Source organism: Berghia stephanieae, chromosome 5, assembly GCF_034508935.2.
Source record: "Berghia stephanieae isolate SIO BIC M18660-M18661 chromosome 5, UCSD_Bste_1.3, whole genome shotgun sequence".
Classification (NCBI taxonomy): Eukaryota; Metazoa; Mollusca; class Gastropoda; order Nudibranchia; family Aeolidiidae; genus Berghia; species Berghia stephanieae.
In genome coordinates this window covers 11,720,825-11,741,993 of record NC_088364.1, presented here as the reverse complement: position 1 = coordinate 11,741,993, position 21,169 = coordinate 11,720,825, and the positions used below count along the sequence as shown (strand labels likewise).

Below are 21,169 nucleotides of genomic sequence, written 5' to 3'. Positions count from 1 at the left end.
GCATAGATAGTTTTATTCAACTATCATTAACATGTAAAAACGAAAAACATTAGCTTTGATACTTACGCCTATAATTTGTCTCAGAAAAAATGTATTAAATAGGCATGGGGTAAAAGTAACTCGGGTAAACTAAGGATATAGTCGGTGTCAGGATTGAGTGAGTTAAACCTCTAATTACTCTAGAGATCCGTAGGAATCTAAATAATTGCTCAAAAGTGATACCTAATTTTCTATCTTTTTGTTACTCATCAGGTTTCGAATTGCATTCATCATTATCAGCTTCCCGATTCACTAATACTAATAATTAATTAATATTAATACAAGTCATTAATTATAATGAAGAGAATTTTTTAAAAATCGGTCTATCGCAAATTCGGCATAAGAGAAATTTCATTTCAACGAATTAATTAAATTTCCGAGTTTCATTCTAGTCTGTTTGTGCGATGTTGTCGTGAGTGGTTAAGTCACAAAGTCAAGCGACATCGAGCATAGTCAATGAACTAGTGGGTGACAGTATCAAGCTTCCGCCTTGAGGTACTTGCTTTGAATCAAGGATTATATATCTCATTACTCAACTTTTAAAAAAAGACCACCCCCACCCCACCCCCGGGCCAAAAACAAAACAAAACAACAATAAAAAACCCCAACAAAACAGCTTGAGCTTTTACATAGCGCAATATCCACCAAGCGTGCTCAAAGCACTTTACAGGGGATCCCAACCCAACAGCAACACTTAACATGTAGGACAAGACATGACGCCTGTTTTGCGATATTGCCATTTTTCGGACAGAGACAACGCTGTTGACGGCCAGGTATTCATTTTACACCTGAGTAAGGCGAATGTGAGTAAAGAGCCTTTTCCAAGGACTCAACTATGCGCCGCTCATAAGAGTGAATGAGTACCTGATTTTGGAAGTAAAGAATAGTGTAAGACTGCTGCTTCTAAATATGCGCATTACAGAACGCCCATACAGTAATTCTAATATGAGACGATACCAATACAATGTGCACGCGTGGGGTGAAATCAAGCAATGGGAAGAATGTTAAGAATAGTTTGTTTTGTTTGTTTTTAAGGGTTTTACGGCACTTGCAACACATTAAGGTCATATAAGCGCCAGTAAAAAGGAAGAAAATGGGATAGTAAAAAGTTCTTGAATTACAATTAAAGCACAAATGAAAAGGTGAGACAAAGGGGAATTGGTTCAAATAGGGAACAGGTGTAGATTCCAAGAGCACACCGTCAAAGTACTTAGTTTGAGATCACCCAAAAGTCTCATCCAGACACAAGCACAGGCCCGAACTAAGAGGAACACACTCAAATGCTTACAAATCATATAATATAATATGTAAACTAAACATAATACAATGCATAACCGAGAGATGATTTACAAGGAAAAAAATATCACCCCCAAAACAATAACTATGCATTTGACTGTTTCCCTCCCAGCCAGGACCCCGACCAGGGCCAGGAAAAAAAACAAGCAATCTCATTCCAAGACAAAGACAGAAAGCATGTTGGAAAATAGATATATGGGGATAGAAGACACAGTATGTACCTCCCTGCCCGCTATGGGAGGTCAGGATCCCCACCCAGATGTTGTTAAGAATAGCAAAAGCCTTTGACGTGTGCTATATTATTATAAGTATCGATGTCTATTTTATTTAAATTTAAACTGCCGCTTATTTGTTTGTTTTTTTTTTTTGTTTTTTTGTGGGTTTTACAGCGCTTGCGACACATTTTGGTCATTTTAGCGCCAGTAAAATGGAAGAAAATGGGAGAGTAAAAACAGTTATAGATTTTATAATTAAAACCACATATCAGAAAAAGTAAGACAAAGAGAAAAGCACAAATAGAGGAACAAGGATTCAAAAGAGCATACTAACATTATGAATAGTTTGAGATCTCCTAAAAAAAAAAATAATTAAAATTGAGCTTTCAAATTGAGCGCCCACTAAATATCCACTAAATGCACTCAAAGCGCTTTATAAAGGGTCCCTGACAAACCGCAACACGTAACACGTAGAACGCGACGAGACATGACGCCTGTTAGGCGATATATTACCAAAAAAAATTCGGTCAGAGACAACGCTGCTAACGGCTTGGTACTCATTTTACACCTGAGAACGATGAGAGAATGTGAGTAAAGCGCCTTTCCCAAGGACTCAACGATGCGCCGAGGGAGGCTCAGAACCGTCCGATCCCAAAGCGAGTGTCATACCACTAGACCACATAGCTTCACCTAAAAGTCTCATTCTGACAAGTACAGATCCTCACTGAGAGGAATACACAAACCGTATGTTCCAAAAAAAAAAAACAAAAAAAACCCCATCTCAGTACAATACAGAGAGATGATTTACAAGTAGGGAAAAAAATCATCTCACAAAACTATAGATAGAACAAAGTTGACGTCCCTCCGGCCTTTGCTATTGATTTTGCCATCCGCGTTTATGAGTAATTCTACTCAACTGTATTATCCAGACTATAAACGTTTGAGGTTACACATAGATTTGTGTGTTGGTCCGTTATAGATAGTTCGAAGATGACGTCACTTAGGCCTTTGTTATTGTTTTTGCCATCCGCGTTTGTGAGTTGTTCTCACTAAACTGTATTAACCAGACTATAAAAGTTCATGGTGACACAGAGTTTGTGTGTTGGTCCGTTATACTTCCGGATGGCAATGTTGTGAACTCCTTGGCCAAGCGCATTCTATCTATAGAATGGGGATGGCAATGTTGTGAGCTTCTTAGCCAAGCGCACACTGTCTATACATTCGACGGTTTCCTTCCCAGCCAAGGACTACGGCCAAGATCAGGACAAAACTTAGTTGTAATCTCATTCCAAGACAAAGACAGAAAGCAATTGGAAAACAAATTATGTAGGGGGACAGAAGACACAGTAAGTACCTCCCTGCCCACTATGGGAGATCGAAAACACCCACCCAGAAACTGCCGCTAAAATAAAACAAGAGCCATTTGGCCCATGGAGCCGGAATTTATCCCTCCTTTCTATAGCGTGACACGGACAATAGCGATTGCTTGCTACCTTTTGGATAGGATGCTAGTCTATCGCAAAGTACTTTCCGCCAGATCAAACAGACCAGCTACCCAATCACTACTGTATGGATAGGGGGATCAGAAAAAAATAATCTCGACTGCACCCGGGATCGATCTCGTTCTCCCTTTGTTTGTGAAGCGAGTGCTCTACTAACTGAGCTATCAGGACCACCGCTAAAATAAACGACCTGCCATTTAAGATAGATTTGTTGTACTGTAAACTCATCAATCAGAATCAATCCCTTTCACTAGTTAACTGCTGTACTCACGGGAAAACACGTATGTATTTAAAATGTTGGCCAGAAAACTCTGTCCAAATATCGATCGATTTATATGACCCTCATCTTGGAAAACATTCTCAAACCTGAGAGACTAGCGAAGTCTTTCACCAAATCTCGGGCCGGGTCAATAATAATAATAAGGATAATAATAATAATAATAATAATAATAATAATAATAATAATAATAATAATAATAATAATATTACTATTATTACTTCACACTCGCACATAAAATACCAGATAAATTTGATCAATCAAAGTCTCGTTTTGTTTTTTTTTGTTTTTAAGGGTTTTACGGCGCTTGCAACACATTAAGGTCATATCAGCGCCAGTAAAAAGGAAGAAAATGGGATAGTAAAAAGTTCTAGAATTACAATAAAGCACCCAAGAAAAGGGAAGACAAAGGGGAATTGGTTCAAATAAGAAACAGGTGTAGATTCCAAAAGCACTCTATCAAAGTACTTAGTTTGAGATCACTAAAAGTCTCATCCAGACACAAGCACAGGTCTCTGCTAAGAGGAACACACTCGAATGTTTTACAAATCATATATAATATAAAGAAAGCATAATACAGTGCATAACAGAGAGATGATTTACAAGGAAAAAAATATCATCTCCCAAAACAATAACTATGCATTCAACTGTTTCCCTCCCAGCCAGGACTCCGACAAGGGCCAGGAAAAAACCAAGTAATCTCATTCCAAGACAAAGACAAAGCAAATTGGAAAACAGATATAGGGGGATAGAAGACACAGTAAGTGCCACCCTGCCCACTATGGGAGGCCAGGAACCCCACCCAACAATCAAAGTCTCGCTTTCTAACTTAGATAGGAAAAATTGATAATAGACAGATGCAAAAGACACGACTAGGGTTTTTGACAATAGACAATACATTCTTTGACTACATACACATAAGAGAACTCTGCGGAGATTTTCATTTGGACACATAGAGATATTGTCTGCATGTAATATATATATATATTTCGTTCACTTTATTATTTTAGAATTCTTTCCCAGTGTTAAGAGCGGAAAATGGTTGATATATAAATTTATTTAAAGAAATGGATTGTATTCAAAATAATGAAAGGAACCACTGACTGTTATCGATTCAATGCAAGTACCCCAAACTCATTGTCATACTCGCCAACAGGAACGGTGACCATGTTAAAAAATGATGGTATCTGTTTTAGATGGGATTTTATGAAACAAATTTGTTTTGCTTGTCTTTAAGTTTAAGGGTTTTTCGGCGCTTCCAACATATTTAGGTTACATCAATTTGGTGTCCTTTTTTACAACAATAAATCCATGCAGACACAAATCGATAACTTTTGTAAAATCTTAAATATTTATCTAAAGAAAATTTCCACAATCAGAGATTTTTTGATTGTTGAGGTAGCCAGTCAGGTTGTTACCACTCTTATTTTATCACGTATTGATTACTGCAATTTCATTCTTTTGAGTGTAAGTCAAGATAAAATCTCTCGTCTTCCAGTCATTCAGAACAGTGCCGCAAAATTAATTTTAAGAACAGCCTGTATGCCCCACACACTCCCAATTCTCTGCGGACTGCACTGGCTACCAATCAGAGAGAGATTAAATTACAAATTCGCAATGATTTTTCTTAAATATTTAAATGATGAATCCCCCGTCTACTTAAAAAGAAAAATTATTACATCCTCATACGCCTTCCAGGTCTTAAGGTCATCATCTGATAAACTAAACCTTTAGTTCCTCTTGATAAATACAATTGTTTTGGCAGGCGATCCTTTTCTGTCATGGGACCCCGTCTATGGAATTCTATCTCTAGAACTATCGGGGAACACCCAACTATTAATTCTTTAAAATCGAAAATAAAACATGTCCTTTTCACATCTGCCTATTTTTAATCAAAGACATGCTTTATGGTTATACCCTATGTGTGTGTGTGGGGGGGGGGGGGGGGGGGGGGGAGGTTGTTGTGGTATAAAAGATGCATTTTTGAACACCAATACAATGAGGATTGAGCGTTATATAATTTTGAAAATGCGCTATACCAATACCATCTATCATTATTAATAAAAAGGAAGAAGATGAGATAGTTAAAGGTTCCAGAATTACAGTTAAAACAAGTAAGACAAAGGGGAATTGGTCCAAATAGGGTACGGGTGTTGATTCCAAGAGCACACTATCAGTATCAGTGTACATTGGTAGAGATCATCAAAATGTTTCATCCTGACACATGCACAGGTCCCCACTAAGAGGAACGCACTCACTCAAATGTTTACAAATCATAATAAATATGTAAATCAAAAAAAAAATAAAAATAATAATAATACAGTGCATAACAAAGAGATGACAAAAAGATATCTTTTTTTTTTTGTTTGTTGCTTTAGGTCTCTTCCAACACAATTGAGGTTATATGAGAGACCGCTGAAACAAAAAAACAAGCAATCTAACAAAAATAGTACAAATGTCAATCAAAATCATAACCTAAAGATATCATAAGCTAAATTATAAATAACCAAGAACAAACAGGCAGAGGATTTACAGGAAAAAAAATATCCCCTGTCAAAAATACAATCACAAACCAAAGAAGCAGGATAGGCTAGTAAAGAGAAGAAGAAACGACATCACTATCGGATCGTACACCCATGCGAACATCATAGGTATATGATTCAAGGGTGATGCTCCCATCCAACCACCCGCACAAAAAGATATCATATCCCAAAATTCTTTGACTGCTTCCCTCACAGCCAAGACAAAACCAATTAAATCTCTTCTTCTCATTCTTCCATTAAGGCCAAATCTTCAGGCTGAAGATTGTTTGGCTGTCATTTTAATTTTAGAAACAGGGGCTTTAAATGGAAGCAGGGAGCGATTTTTTAAAAGTCAACAGTCGAAAGGTTGTTTTGTTATTTTAAGGGTTTTACGGCGCTTCCAACACATAAAGGTCATATCAGCGCCAGTAAAAAGGAAGAAAATGTGATGGTAAAAAGTTATAGAATGACAGTTAAAGCGCCCAAGAAAAGGTAAGACAAAGAACACAATATCAAAGTTATTAGTTTGAGATCACTAAAAATCTCATGAAGACACAGGCACAGGTCCTAAGAGGGAAACACTCAAATGTTTACAAATCATATATAACGTGTAAACAAAACAATACAGTGTATAACAGAGATGATTTACAAGACAAAAAAATATCATCTCCCAAAACATAACTATACATATGACTGTTTCCCTCCCAGCTAAGGTATCCGGCCAGGGCCTAGACAAAAGTAATCTCATTCCAAGACAAAGACAGAAAGCATGTTGGAAACAGATATAGTGGGATAGAAGACACAGTAAATGCCTCCCTGCCCACTATGGGAGGTCAGGAACCCCATCCAGGTCGAAAGGGCTTGTTTCCAAGTGGTTGGTATGGAGTTCATTATGTTTTTCTATTTGTTCGTCACCCTGAAGCCATGACACTTTTTGGGGTGGAATTCAATTTCTATCTTGCTTCCCAAGACAAAGACAGAGAGCGTGTTGGAAAACAGATATAAGGGGATATGTTTTGTTTTGTTTTTGTTTTTAAGGGTTTTACGGCGCTTGCAACACATTTAGGTTATATCAGCGCCAGTAAAAAGGAAGAAAATGGGATAGTAAAAAGTTCTAGAATTACAATTAAAGCACCCAAGAAAAAGTAAGACAAAGGGGATCTGGGAACAGTTGGGGATCAGATGTAGATTCCAAGAGCATACCACCAATGTACTTAGTTTGAAATCACCTACAAGTCTCATCCAGACACAAGCATAAAATCCAACAAAGAGGAACACACTCAAATGCTTACATTATACATTCAAAATAAAAATAATAATACATAACAGAGAGATGATTTACAAGGAATGTTTGTTTTTAAGGGTTTTACGGCGCTTGCAACACATTAAGGGTATATCAGCGCCAGTAAAAAGGTAGAAAATGGGATAGTAAAAAGTTCTAGAATTACAATTAAAGCATCCAAGAATAAGGCAGACAAAGGGGAATTGGTTCAAATAGGGAACAGATGTAGATTCCAAGAGTACACTATCAGTGTACTTAGTTTGAGATCACCTAACGTCTCATCCAGACACAAGCACAGGCCCCCACTAAGAGGAATACACTCAAATGTTTTACAAATCATATATAATATAAAGAAAACACAATACAATGCATAACAGAGAGATGATTTACAAGGGAAAAAATATCATCTCCCAAAACTATAACTATACATTCGACTGTTTCCCTCCCAGCCAAGGAACTCCGGCAAGGATCAGGACAAAACTAAGTAATCTCATTCCAAAACAACGACAGGAAACAATTGGAAAACGGGTACGGGGGGGATAGAAGACACAGCATGTACCTCCCTGCCCACTATGGGAGGTCAGGATCCCCACCCAGATTTACAAGGAAAAAAATATCATCTCCCAAAACAATAACTATGCATTTGACTGTTTCCCTCCCAGCCAGGACTCCGACCAGGGCCAGGAAAAAACCAAGTAATCTCATTCCAAGACAAAGGCAGAAAGCATGTTGGAAAACAGATATAAGGGTATAGAAGACACAGTATGTACCTCCCTGCCCGCTATGGGAGGTCAGGATCCCAACCCAGATATAAGGGGATAAAAGACACAGAAAGTAGCCTCCCTGCCCACCATAGGAGGAAACAAATTTGATTTATCAATAAAATCATCATGATGTCGAATCACTCTCATAATACACACAAACCATCTTCATGTCAATAGTAAACACCATGCAAAATTTGGTGACGATTGGTCCAGCGGTTTCAGAGCCTTATTATTACTAAAAATCTAATTTGCTAAATATAAATAAGAATAAGACTTATAAAACATCAAGTCAAGACCAAAACCAATACATTCCTCAATAGAATTTAATAAATGATAAAAACAAAAAAAGGATAATAAATAAAACTCTTTGCTAAATTGACCCAAACATTCTCCCAAGTAGGAATCACGACGTGATAAAATAATGGTATGTACATTATGGTGGTGATTATGATGAGACTCACTGATGTAAACATTAGAGCTGCAAACAGACACTGCCAATAAAACAAGACATTTTAAAGCCAAAAGTACAGCAATAAAAATTCACAGAAATTATATTTGTCTGACTTTTATTTTTACATTAAAATAATAGGAATATTATATCAATAATTCAAATGAAGTTTCAATCTTGAAAATTTAAATAATGAAACATTACAAAATGAAAATTCTTTGTAATGCAATCTGGCAGCAATATGCTGTGAACAACATTTGCTGACCCTAGATTAGTCATCTTACTGAATTCTCAAGGAATAAGAATCAGGTAGTTTCAAGCAATAGCAGGTTTCTTAAAAATCCTGTAAGAATTTATTTACGAAAAAAAACAAAAACAAAAACAATCACAGTAGGTGGCAGCTCTATTGTTCATCCAAACATCCCCCCCCCCCCTCTTATCAGTAATAACACAAGTCACTCTAATATACAGCATATAACAAAGCAATATAATTGTACAATGATACGTATTAAAAAGAAAATTAACAAAGACACAAGAGAAGGAGATTTCAGGTTTCCCCTTTTGTCAACAAAACATTAAATTAAATGCACACAGTTTATGGAAAACAAACAAACAAACTATTGTATCATATCTGTGTTTCATTCATCGTGTTTTGTAGACAAAGGGGAAACCTAAAACGTCCGTCCGTATCGTCTGACTTCTTTAATTGAATCAAAGCTTCCATTCAATTTGACAACTGTTATTATTTATTTCTTCAAGCTTCAAGCAGCAATATTTGTATGATAATTATAGCCACAAACTGGGTGTTTTTATCCCAACTAGTTCAAAAGCTATTCCACCTGTTTTTAAATTTTTATTTTTTTTATTTAGGGAATAATAATATTTGAACACCTTGTTCATTATCATTTCAGAAGTTCGGACAAACTTTATGCATGATACCTGTCCACAAACATTGAGACAAAATTCAGTCACCAGCTCCAAGTTTTCCTTGTCGTCTGAACAACACTGTATTGATAAATTAAATATCAAAAGACCTCAATACAATCTGTGATGTATTGTCTGTAAGTGAATTGGCAAAACAAGCCAGACCTGTTTTGAGTGTTCAAACTACAATGTCGCATTATGCCAGCGTTGATAACCTTAGAGCTTATGACTTCTCAAATTCTAGACCCCCCCCCTCCCCCCTTTAACCCCAGCTCTTCAATTTCAGTCTTCTATAATTACATTTCAAAATTAACAAAATTCAAGGACTAAAATGATAACTATCACAAACTTTATGATAACAGCAACAATGACAATATAAATAATGGCAATGATGAATATCATCATAATAATAATAAAAACTATAGTAATAATAGCTTGAAAAACAGAACTGGTAAAATGGTTTAAAATTGCGAAAGCCGGCACGCAATGATTTCTGCTTTGCTTTGAATGTGATGCTATTTTCAAAACAACTAAGAATCCTAATATACCTGTCTTGCATGTTGTTACTCCATTTCAAATACAGTGTATTATTGTATGTAAGCCAAAGTTAAACGACAACAATAAAATTAAAGTAGAGATGAGAAAGACATGCTCAGTTGGTCCAGTGTTGGCAAATGGAATAATAATAATAAGAAGAAAAAAAACATAAACAAAACTGAACCAAAATGAGCTTAGAGAAGATGAAAATGAAAATGGATCGCTTGTTCAACAAAGTCCAAGACCTGACCAGGTCACAAACTGAAAATACGCCTCCCCCCCCTGCAAGAATTCAGTGCTGATGGTGAAAAAGAAGGAAAATTTTTGAGTGATTGGTTTTAAGCCCCTTTTTAACTAAACTACCCAAGTATCTCACGCCTGTACACTTGATTGAAGGAAATGTAAATTTTTAAAAAGAGGAAATTCCTCCTCTGGCCTCAAAAACGCAGATTTCTGCGGATCCGAGGAAAACCATCAGCACTGTAGAATTTTGAAAAACATGGCAAGTAGGTGCTGAAACTCACTGATGAAGAACTTAGCAACGTGTACACTTAATCTTGTTTTACCATATCCAATGAAACACACAAAAATAATTCCTTATAAAAGCCATAACTCATTTTACCTTTGAGTTATTCAACACAAAGTCATTTCGAGTATTCTCTATTATGCCAGGGTAAAAATTGACCTCAAAGTCAAAACGATCGAAAATTTGCAATTTAATCCTTTAAAAAAGCAAAAGTGAAAAGTTTTATCAATTCCAATTTTCTCATTTGACTTATTTAGTTTATTTATAAACGGTTTCCATTAAGCGAGCAGTAACAGTTTTAAAACTAACGAGTTACACCCCCATCACTGCCCTCTTGGTGAAACTAGTAAAGACTTATACATCACATTTGTACAGGCAAGTAATAACATTAAAAAATGTCCACTCCACTCTTTTAGCTGTTCATCATTGACTTGATTTTATCCCTGCTTGTAAACAATACATAAGCAGCAGACAGACCTAGACCAATTGCCCCGCCTCTCGCACATTTCTTCAAGCCAGCTGAAAAAAAATAAAAAATGATGTCAGTAAATCAAGTAAAGAAGAAAAACAAGGAAACAATCATAACAACAGAAAGCCAACCTTCAAGCCCCCCTCCCCCCCCCCAATTCAATTTGGATCCTAGTTTATCAAAATAATTTAGTGGCACAACTTGTTGAATGGTTACAAGTTGAAAAGATGTGGAATTACCATAATGGCCCCGATAGCTCAGTTGGTAGAGCACTCGATCCCGGGTGCAGCCGAGATTTTTTTTCTTCGGACCCCCTGTCCACTAAGCAGTGAATGGGTGGTTGAATGTTAGATTTGACAGAAAGTACTTTGCAACAGACTAGCGTCCTATCCATAGGATAGCAAGCAATTGCTATTGTTCATTTCAAGCAATAGATAAACTCTGGCTCCATGGGCTGAATGGCTCTGAAGGACTACTTTTTAGGTTAATTTTCTTGAAAAATCAAGTTTCAGAGACATTTTACTTTTTAAATTCTGGGATAAAAATGGAGTAAGAATTGATGGATAAAGACTCCTAGCAGTTGCAACAGGATGGAGCATTTCTCATATGCGACGGCACATGACGGTTTGGTCCAAAAGGTACATTTTTGACGTTTTGACCTTTTGATAAATATCTGAATGAAACATTCTTTCCTCTTTAATTTGATACCTGTTTCATCGAGTATCATAATTTTTAGCCGAGCTATACAAGATTGAAATAAGGAGGTTCCTACGAATCACAGATCCAAATTTCAGTAGTATGAATTTATGATAGAAAAAAAATCAAATTAAAAAAAAAAAAATTTCCACATTTTTAGCCAATTTTCAGATATATTGGCCGTTTTCTCAGTTCAGCCAGATGTACCTTCCAGACTGAACTGCCATGTGCAATCACATATGTCATATGCATCCATTATTATATCCGGTGGGCAGAAGTCATGAGTTTTTTAAAACTAAATGCAATGCATCAATATCAATTATCCCTTTCACCATACTGAGCTTTGAAAAGAAATCTGCCTACCTGAAGATTTGTAAAGCATGCCAGTGGCCGTCCCTGATATGACTGTGTTTAACTCATCGTCCACACCACGACTTGATGATAAGATGACACCGAAAACACTATACATGAGAGCTGAAATGCACAAGACATTTAGTTATACCCGATTGTAATGAATGATATCAAGACCTATCAACAAGAAATAAAATCTAAAATAATATCTGATATTCAGATTGAATGTATTCATAAATATAGGTTAATTAAAGAGCCCCCCCCCCCCCCCCAAATAACATGGACAACAATTGTCTTTTCATGCTATGACATGTAGTAGTAATAATAATAGTAAAAATAATAACGAAAGCATCTCTAAAGCACTTTATGCCAAGATCTCAAAGCACTTTACAAAGACCAATTGCATTTACCTTACACAGTGTAGGAAAAAATTACTCAGGCACTTACACACACACACACACACCTACTCCCACACATTACTTGGGTGCTTACTTAGTTATATCTGTCCCTTTATCAAATAACCAATACGACTTATACCAGCGATTTAGCATCCATGTTAATATAAAAGCTCATAAAAAGCTTAAGGAAAACGTTTCCCTAAAATAGAGTTCTATAAATCTACTGCATTATCTGTTTTCTTTCCTTTATCCACATTTTCTTCCTCAAGGGATAAAAGTTCACATCTTTTAATTTTTTAAAATTTTGTGGACATCACATGACCATTTTAAAAAACTAGAGGAGACTTGAAATAGCAGAAATTTGAGAACTATTACAACGAGAAGAAAGGAGATATAATAACCAACACTGCAAATACGTAATGAAAACAGAGATATGAGAGAGTAGATCAAATACCTAACACTGCAAGCATGTAACGTAAACATAGGAAAGAAAGAATTTGATAGAAAACTTTTCATTCTTGTCAGTAGGAAACTCAAATTGGAGCTATGGTGGACAGACCTTTCTTATTTTCCCCACCATTCAGTATTTTCAGGAAAATAAATGAATGTAAATTAATGGTCTTGATAATACTGACTTACCAATAACACCAAGTGTCTGAGCTGAAGAGGCACCACCTTTTGTGATAAAATTTAACATCCTGAAAAATAATTTAAAAAACAAAACAATAAATTTCCAAATGTTATGGTTAAAAGAAAAAGCCAAAAAAACAAAACAAACAAACAAAAAAGAAGACACTAACAAATGAAAGGGGACAAAAATTACTAGAAAATTTTTTTCATTATCATTATTTTTGGAAATCTGAACTTTACAGACAATGGCAAAATGGCGGAGAGGAAGAGTGAAAATAAGAATGATTCCATCAAAAGGAGACAGGTGGGCAAGTATGCAAATGACTTGATATCCACATATCCAATGGAATTATGGTTGGAACTTATTGAATTTTTTAATCTCCTTCTTTACACTTGAAAAAATAAGTGATTTTTGCTCTTTTCCATCTTATCGCAAAACTCATTCTTTCAATGTTTTCTCTTTGTTGGGGGGTCCGGGGTGTAAAACTCATCATTATTATGATAAAAATGAGGGGTCATTTATCCAAATCGACTGCATGGTATGGTATAGCGTTGTGAAAATAGCCATCCCATGAAAAGGTCAAGAAGCTTGAAAATCTATGAGACTGTCGTGAGTTATTTTAACTTGTTTCCAATACTTTTCATATTATAACCTATCAAAGACATCAAACAGTTGGAAAAAGTTTGATTTCGGCTGATGAAAAAGTTTTTATTCAAGATACTGTTATTAATTCAAGCTTTGACTCATTTCCAAGCAAACTGATTAGACACAACTACTTACTGAGTTCTCCTGTTGGCACCAGTTAGCTGTCTTGCCTGAACATCTTTTAGACCCGAATAAAAACCATTTAAACCTCCCAGACTTGCACCTGGTGAGGATGAAAAATTGAATCATTTCAACAATTCAATAAAACAATATATCTTCACATCAGGAATAAAAAACAAACATTTAAAGAAAATCCACGTCACAGACAAACAAATAAGAATCGAAGAACTGAGAAAAGAAGTCAACCTTAAGTGTCTAAATAAGAAGAAAGATCACATCTCATTCCATGACGTGAAACAATATATATGGAACTAGGCAAACATACAAAGAATGAAGTTGACTTTTAGTCTTTGTTCTTAAACAGAGAGTGAATTATTTTGGTTTCATGAGCTTGACTATGAAGTAACTGACAAAAGAAATACAATCAATTAAAGAAAAATTCCTACGTTTTGGTTCCATACTGATAATGGGATAAGTTGAAAATGTAAGAAATGTACTTCCAGTCCAGTAAATCAGTCTAATCATTCATAGAAATAAATTATTAATTTTAATAGCTATTTTTAAACACCCAGAAAATTGATCTTGTAGTTTTTAATTCAATCTAAATACCTGCAAAAACTGAGCCTCCAATTTGTGAAAAAGAGAGTTCCAAGCGACCTCTCGTTCTTGACGCTCCTTCTGGAAAGATGAACTGTGAATCTGCATTCTGGGATTAAAGTAATTCAATATTAAATTTACATTTATTGTATATTACCAATGCACTGAAGGCCAGAAAAAAAATAAATCAATATTTCAGTTCATTAACTTAACCATTACATGGAATCAAATTATTCCTCTTTGGTCGTCAACATTTAGGCTAACATGTCTAAAAATATTCTGGTACAACCGCATAGATATATGTTCAGTGCACTCTGTTGATTTGCGCAATCGATCAATCAAGCTACGATTTTCATGGTTCCACAGGGTTGAATGTTAAATATTCTCTGCAGATTAGCATTTAACTACAACTATAAATAACAATACCAAATCACTACCACATAGTCGCATAACTATACTTATTTCATCATCAATGTTTTTATCTCCTGGTTAATATCATATCAAGATATTTTTTCCTGCACCTTCAAAGCATTCCTCGCTCAACTCCCATAGAATAATATTGAGTGGAATTGCTTTAAACAATTTAGAGATTTTTGCATTCTATGGATCCACAAAAAAGGATGGCATGATTGATTGAGCCTGACGCACAGACAAACATATGGCCGTTTTTGTGACCTTCCAAAAATAGGTTATTTTGAAAAACTAAGGAGAAAATTCGTTTTCACTAGTTTCCACCAGTTGAATGATGTAAAAAAATAAAAAAAACCCAAAAAAACATGGCTTTCACAAACATTGTGCGTGCTAGTCGCAACTGATCATGATTTGCAATGATTTTACAAATACAATTAACAAAGGAACCAGACAGATGCCATTCTACTGAATTTCATTAGATAAAAGTATATCATCAAAGCCTCTTGATTAAACTGGATCATATGGGATCTCAAAAACCACCTGTGCTAAAATATGGATTTTAAAAAAGAGAAACTTACTGGTCCAATGTATGTTGGATCAAAATTCAAATATGGTGACATAAGGGATGCTGTTGGGCCAGCTGTCACTGCAAAATAGAGATGTAGAAAATAAAACAAAATAGATTATTGTGAAAAATGTACCTAGACACTATAACATACAACTTTAATATTTCCTTTGAAATATAGGATGACAATTTTGATGAGATCAGACCCAGCTTTTGGGTATGTCAGCAGATTTGAAATGTGTAAATTGAGTATTATAGATTCGTGTTCATAACTTAAGATCAGTTCAAATAAAAGAAAAATAACCATTAATGTCAATCCTGTTTAATTACCTGTTCTTTCTAACAAGAGTTGCTTCCCCGAGTTATCTATTCATTCAAGGCAATGATAATACGAGCTTGTTCCTTCTTATCGATCCATACTTTAACTTTAAATATAATCTGACATAGCACCTGGTTATGTAAGCTTATCTGCCTAATCAGTCTCACAACGGGAGCGATCTATATTCATGTTTTCGTCTAACTAAGTCTTCGAACACATGATTCGCTGCTGCCCAACGATTGGATATTTCTTTAAGAACTGTAAACATGCTGGTTTGTTTATGAAAGTTGTAAACATGTTCATGTGTCAAGTTGAACAAAGTGACCAATTGCGATGTTAGATATTTCAAAAGCTGTGAACACTTTTCGCTATGTGGGAACACTTTGAGTATAGTTTTCAATGTGACCAATGACCTCGATACACATGGAAAGGTAATATATATCATCCCCATTCTTAGCACTCAGTGGAAAATGCCTATCCCGCCCTTATTCCCTCCCCCCCTCCCCCTTTAAATTGTAATAGTATTAAAACACCAGTTGTTTCCTGTGACCCCTATCCAATCAATATGGGTAATGCTCCATATCATATATCTATCCAATGTACAAGGTGATGTTTTCACAAATATAAGTTATAAGTCCATTCAAGATTGAAGAAAATTTATTTTGTGCGGCTATGTGGTCTAGTGATATGACACTCGCTTTCGGATCGAAAGGTCCTGGGTTCGAGCCCCACTTGGCGAATAGTAGTTGAGTCATTGGAAAAGGCTCTTTATTCACATTCTCTCACCGTACTCATGTGTAAAACGAGTACCTGACCGTTTACAGCATTTTCTCTGTCCGAAAACATCGCCCAACAGGCGTCGTGTCATGTCCTACATGTTAAGTGTTGCTGTTGGCCAGGAATCAATTGTAAAACTCTTTGAGCATGTAAGTGGATATTGTGCTAAATAAAAGCTCTTTTTAAAAAAATCTTAATCTTAAGTCGAAATATTATACAGACTTGATAACACATAAGATGGTGTTATGTGGACAATCTTGTAATTAAGAAATTAGAGAATTGCACCTCAAAGCGTTGACTCAAAGACAACTTAATCCCAAGGTTCACAGTGTTGAGTGTTGGGTATCATTTTAAGTTTAAGGTAAAATAAAGATAAGAAAATATATAGAAATTATAAATCATTTTCATGTTTGGCAAGTATGGAAAAAAATCAGGGTCAAATGAAAATTGAAAAAAAGGGGGGTTTCTGACCTCCCCCCCCCCTTCTCTCTCTGTATTTCCTCCCCCTCCCCGGTTACCGTGTAGGAGTAGGCACTCCCAAAAAAAAAAAAAAAAAAAAAAAAAAAAAAAAAAAAAAAAAAAAAGAGAGAGAGAAAGGCCGAAAAAGAGAGACGCACACACACACACACACACACATTCACATTCTCGCACCAGTTCTGAAAAATCAAAATGTTTCTTAGAAAGTTGAAATATGCTAGTTTTTTAAACAGTGGTAGGTTATTTTCCAAAACATTTGTCTTTAACGAGAAGGCATGCTCAAGGCGAAGTGGCCTTTTGAAGTTGAAGGCTCGCCTCTACTCTAAAATCAGTCAGTCAGTCGGTTCCACCGGCCCACCTCTCTCTTCGTCTTCTGTCTCTAGTTCTGAGCTTACCTGGAACATTCATCGACGGGTCTGTTGAGGAATAGGGATTAAACCCTTGTGATTTGTCATCCATATTTTGGTGAGTTAATTTAATAAATTAATATACCAGAAGAATTCAACAAAAGAAAAGAAAATGATGTAAACTGGTTTCACTTTCAAGTCAAGGACATTAACGGATGTAAAGCATGTTCAGTTGTTGATGATAAAAAACTACTCCCGGAAATTTCATAAGTGGGAACTGTGTATTCCGTTCACTAGGGAACTGAACAGCTGTGTATTCAGTACATCGGAAGAGATTAAAAGGGCTAACTCGACAGAGAGCGAGAAGGCGAGGTGGCCGGATGTTTTAGCACAACGTAACTGTAATCGGGTGGGGGTTGCGTTAGGGGTTCGATCTCCTTTCTAGGCACAATATTTCTTTCTTTCTTCCTTATTTTCTTTTTTTTTGGTACTACTCCCTTGGCAAAAATTCATAATTTTCAACTTTAACACGTTGGCACCATTCCTGGTGACTCGAGAAGTTTGATCGACTTTTAACATTTTCAATTTCATTATTTTTGAAATATCACAAACCTGTAATTCAGACAAAAGTGGACCCTTTTGCACACAGTTGCTCGACTGAGGTGAGCAGGTGAAAATCCAGGCCTGGGATTAGAATATGTGGGATGGCATTTTGTTTACAGTCAAATTGCTTTTTGAAATGGATTCCAGAGACAAACACACTTCGTGCTATCGATGTTGAGGTGAGCGTTTCAAAGACGAAACCATCAGTTAAATGATAAATCGAGAATGTGTATCTGTAATGGTGTGGGGAGTGATGATTGGAGGCAGGAAAACTGATCTAATACGAATCAACCAAAGACTCAGTTCAGCGATATTCTTGAACTAATTATTGTCCCGTCTATTCGGAATCAGAATAATCAAGTGGTGATATTTCAGTGTAACGCCTCATCGCATAGAGGTCTACAAATATCTGCTTCCTAAACAAATTGAATTGTGCAATATATTTATTATTTTTTTTAATAAAGAAGATTTCTCATCTTTAAATTATGTCAGATTGAATTAGAACAATTTCACCAAGTATAAAGTCGTCATTGTCCCAACAAACCTCGCCTGAACCTGGCATTATAAGTAAGAGAAACACAATGGTCGGCGTAAAATTCATGTCTAATTACCAGTGGCGTGGGGCCATTGGATCGAATGGTGCCAGGCACCGCACCAATCTTTTAAAAATCATTAACAGCATAATTTAATTAAAAATAAAACTGAGAAATTTTAACTCCACTGTCTTTCGCCAACTCGCCAACAACATACTGCCTTTTTAGTCTCCGCTCTATTCAAGATTCCGATTCACGCACTGCGCCGACTCGTGTGTTGGTGACATCGCTGCCGACTCGTGTGCGACTTGCTGCGCGAATTAGTGACGAATCAACATCGTGGTGCAAAACAATCCAAGCTCCAAGTTAATGCTCTATCCTTTAGTATCGCTACAGCTGATTGAGCGAGAAACTGGGTCGAATTATATTATCTTCAAATAGCGGAAAACCCCTCGACTTGTGCCAGGATCTGAGAGCTCCACCGTTGGACTGGGGGGATGCGTCAATGTTGCACCATTTACGTCATAATTAGGGTAACTTCGGCCATCCAAATTATTACATTAACTGTCAAAAACACTGATCATTGTCAAGCTTATTTGTAAGCAGCAAAGAAAAACAACATAAAACTTAAAAATATGACATCAAACCCCCCCCCCCCCCCCACCCACCACCTCTTTTTCACGATTATTGAATAAAGTAATTCTTTGCAACCAAGCATTGTGGACGAATTTACCAACATTTTTCTTGCTTGTAGTGTCGAGTTGATGGTTACGTGTGTATGAGTGTTTATTTGTGTGTGTGTGTGTATGTGTGTTTTTGTGCGTGTGTATTTGTATCAGTCAGAGAAAGAAAGTGAAGATTGTCAACAGTTATACTTTGGTGTGTGTTTTGATTTCTTAAGTACTTAAGTGGAGTGATTTTTTCTTTGTGATCTTTGAGATCTGAATCTACCTTTTATTTGTGCAATCATTAATCGTATTCCACTGATTTCCATTATTTGAGATATACTTTGAAGTTTTGTTTTGTAAAACAATGAATTGCAATGAATCAAATTGACTCTTTACTTCACCGACCGTTTGGGAGATCGACACTAGATGACAAATTAGAAATAAAAAGACTAGTTCCTCACCAACCAACTGATTTTGAATTAACACAGGTGTGGAAATCTCGAAAACGCTCTTTTTCAGTGACATGAATGGCTCACAGTTAGTTTAGAAAAAAAAACGTTTCTTTTGTTTTTATTGTCTACTTTTTACAGATACAATAAACACTGACAAATCATGGACATCTATAGGCTATAGTGACCTTAACCACTTCCATCGTATTTCTTGACCTCCTGAACGTTGTTTTAGCACCTTTAAAAGAGTGAAAAATTCCTTGCGAAATTCGATGAAACAGGAGCGGTTAAATTCGTTAATGGTTCTGTCAATTCACAAAGCTGAAATAGATGCCATTCAAGATTTCAATAAACAAATTATAAACAGATTTGCAGATATGAAACATCGCCGTGCAGATTTTCTTTACAAGTACTAAAAGTAAGTAATTTCTGTCATAGTTTTTTTTCTCTTTTGATTTACATTTATCACATATTGATTGCATTATCTACCAAATCCAATCCTTTAAATGGTGGACAAAGAATAATTACAAAGACCTTTTCACACGGGACTTGTATCTCAGTGTTGTGGCTTGTTGTTTTCGTGAATTATTTGTTTTTGTGAGTTTTGTCCACTTGTAGAAACCCTCGACCCTCCCCCTACCTTTCCAAAAAAGAGAGTTTTAACATGTGCTCTCTCCTCTTAATCGTGTTCACTGTTTTAGAATTTTTTTTCTTCTTCTAATCATGGCACCACCATATGCCGTCAATACGCCACGCCGCTGCTAATTACCCTAATTACTGGTGAACGAATTAAACTACAGGTCTTTTTCAGGAAAGAGTCTCTCGCATCCAAAGTCTTCACTGTGTCCTAAATTAAAATAATAGACTTAAAAGTGAGTAAAAGTTAAAAAAAAAAAGTTAAAAAGTCGATAAAACTTCTCGAGTCACCAGAACGTGTTGAAGTTGGAAATTATGAACTTTAACGTCAAGGGAGTTAATTTAAAAAAATAAAGAAAGCGAGAAAATATTATGCTTAGAAAGGAGCTCGAACCCCTAACTCACCCCACCCCGGTTACAGTTAGGCTGTGCTAAAACATCCGGCCACCTCGCCTTCTCGCTCTCGGTCAAACAGTTTAACCCATATAATCTCTTCCGTGTATTCATTCCACTGTTGGACGGAAAACACAGTTCCTTTATATTGGTCCGAAATAAAACGTTATCATAATAAAACAGATCAGAAAAGTGAGTGGAGCAGGCACTTATGTTGGTAACAACAAGATATGAAGTGAATAGAAAAGTGCCAGAAGACAATAGAGAATAAAAATTTTTCGCGGCGGTGGTGGGGTTTGAACCTGCGACCTTATTGGTACGACAACTCCGCCTGGCAGGTGAGAGCGTGGCTCTACCGTGTGAGCTATCCACGAACACAAAAATATTCGTTTCAAACTCAAAGTCATTACTAGATCCCTCTCTCACCCACTTCTTGAGACCGCCGATTCGTTCGTACACCACCATCGCGAATAATTTTGACCAGCAGTTAAGCTTAATAGCCAATATTCTCAACACAAACATATAACATAGAAACGATTGAGACATTGAGTATGCTCCGGTGTATGGGGTGAATTTTTAATTCAGAAAAGTGAGTGGAGCAGGCACTTATGTTGGTAACAACAAGATATGAAGTGAATAGAAAAGTGCCAGAAGACAATAGAGAATAAAAATTTTTTTCGCGGCGGTGGTGGGGTTTGAACCTGCGACCTTATTGGTACGACAACTCCGCCTGGCAGGTGAGAGCGTGGCTC

The 21,169-nt window shown here is 36.2% G+C and overlaps 2 protein-coding genes across 2 annotated transcripts in view; one reads left to right on the top strand and one right to left on the bottom strand.

The window, feature by feature from the left end:
• Positions 1-8,202: 8,202 nt before the first annotated feature.
• Positions 8,203-17,392, bottom strand: LOC144972410 (mitochondrial import inner membrane translocase subunit Tim23-like). The gene is made up of 7 exons (XM_078913570.1): positions 17,184-17,392; positions 15,229-15,296; positions 14,252-14,348; positions 13,658-13,745; positions 12,886-12,944; positions 11,861-11,971; positions 8,203-10,851 (listed from the first exon to the last, which is right to left on the bottom strand). Exons 1-7 carry the CDS (start codon positions 17,245-17,247, stop codon positions 10,745-10,747), a joined length of 594 nt encoding a protein of 197 aa, XP_078769696.1. The 5' UTR covers positions 17,248-17,392; the 3' UTR covers positions 8,203-10,744.
• A 384-nt stretch (positions 17,393-17,776) lies between these two features.
• The window catches only part of LOC144972409 (integrator complex subunit 1-like), a 54,166-nt gene continuing 50,773 nt past the window's right edge, over positions 17,777-21,169 (top strand). The window contains exon 1 of the mRNA XM_078913569.1: positions 17,777-17,917. The gene's annotated coding sequence lies outside the window, so the exon portion shown is untranslated. The remainder of the gene's footprint in view (positions 17,918-21,169) is intronic.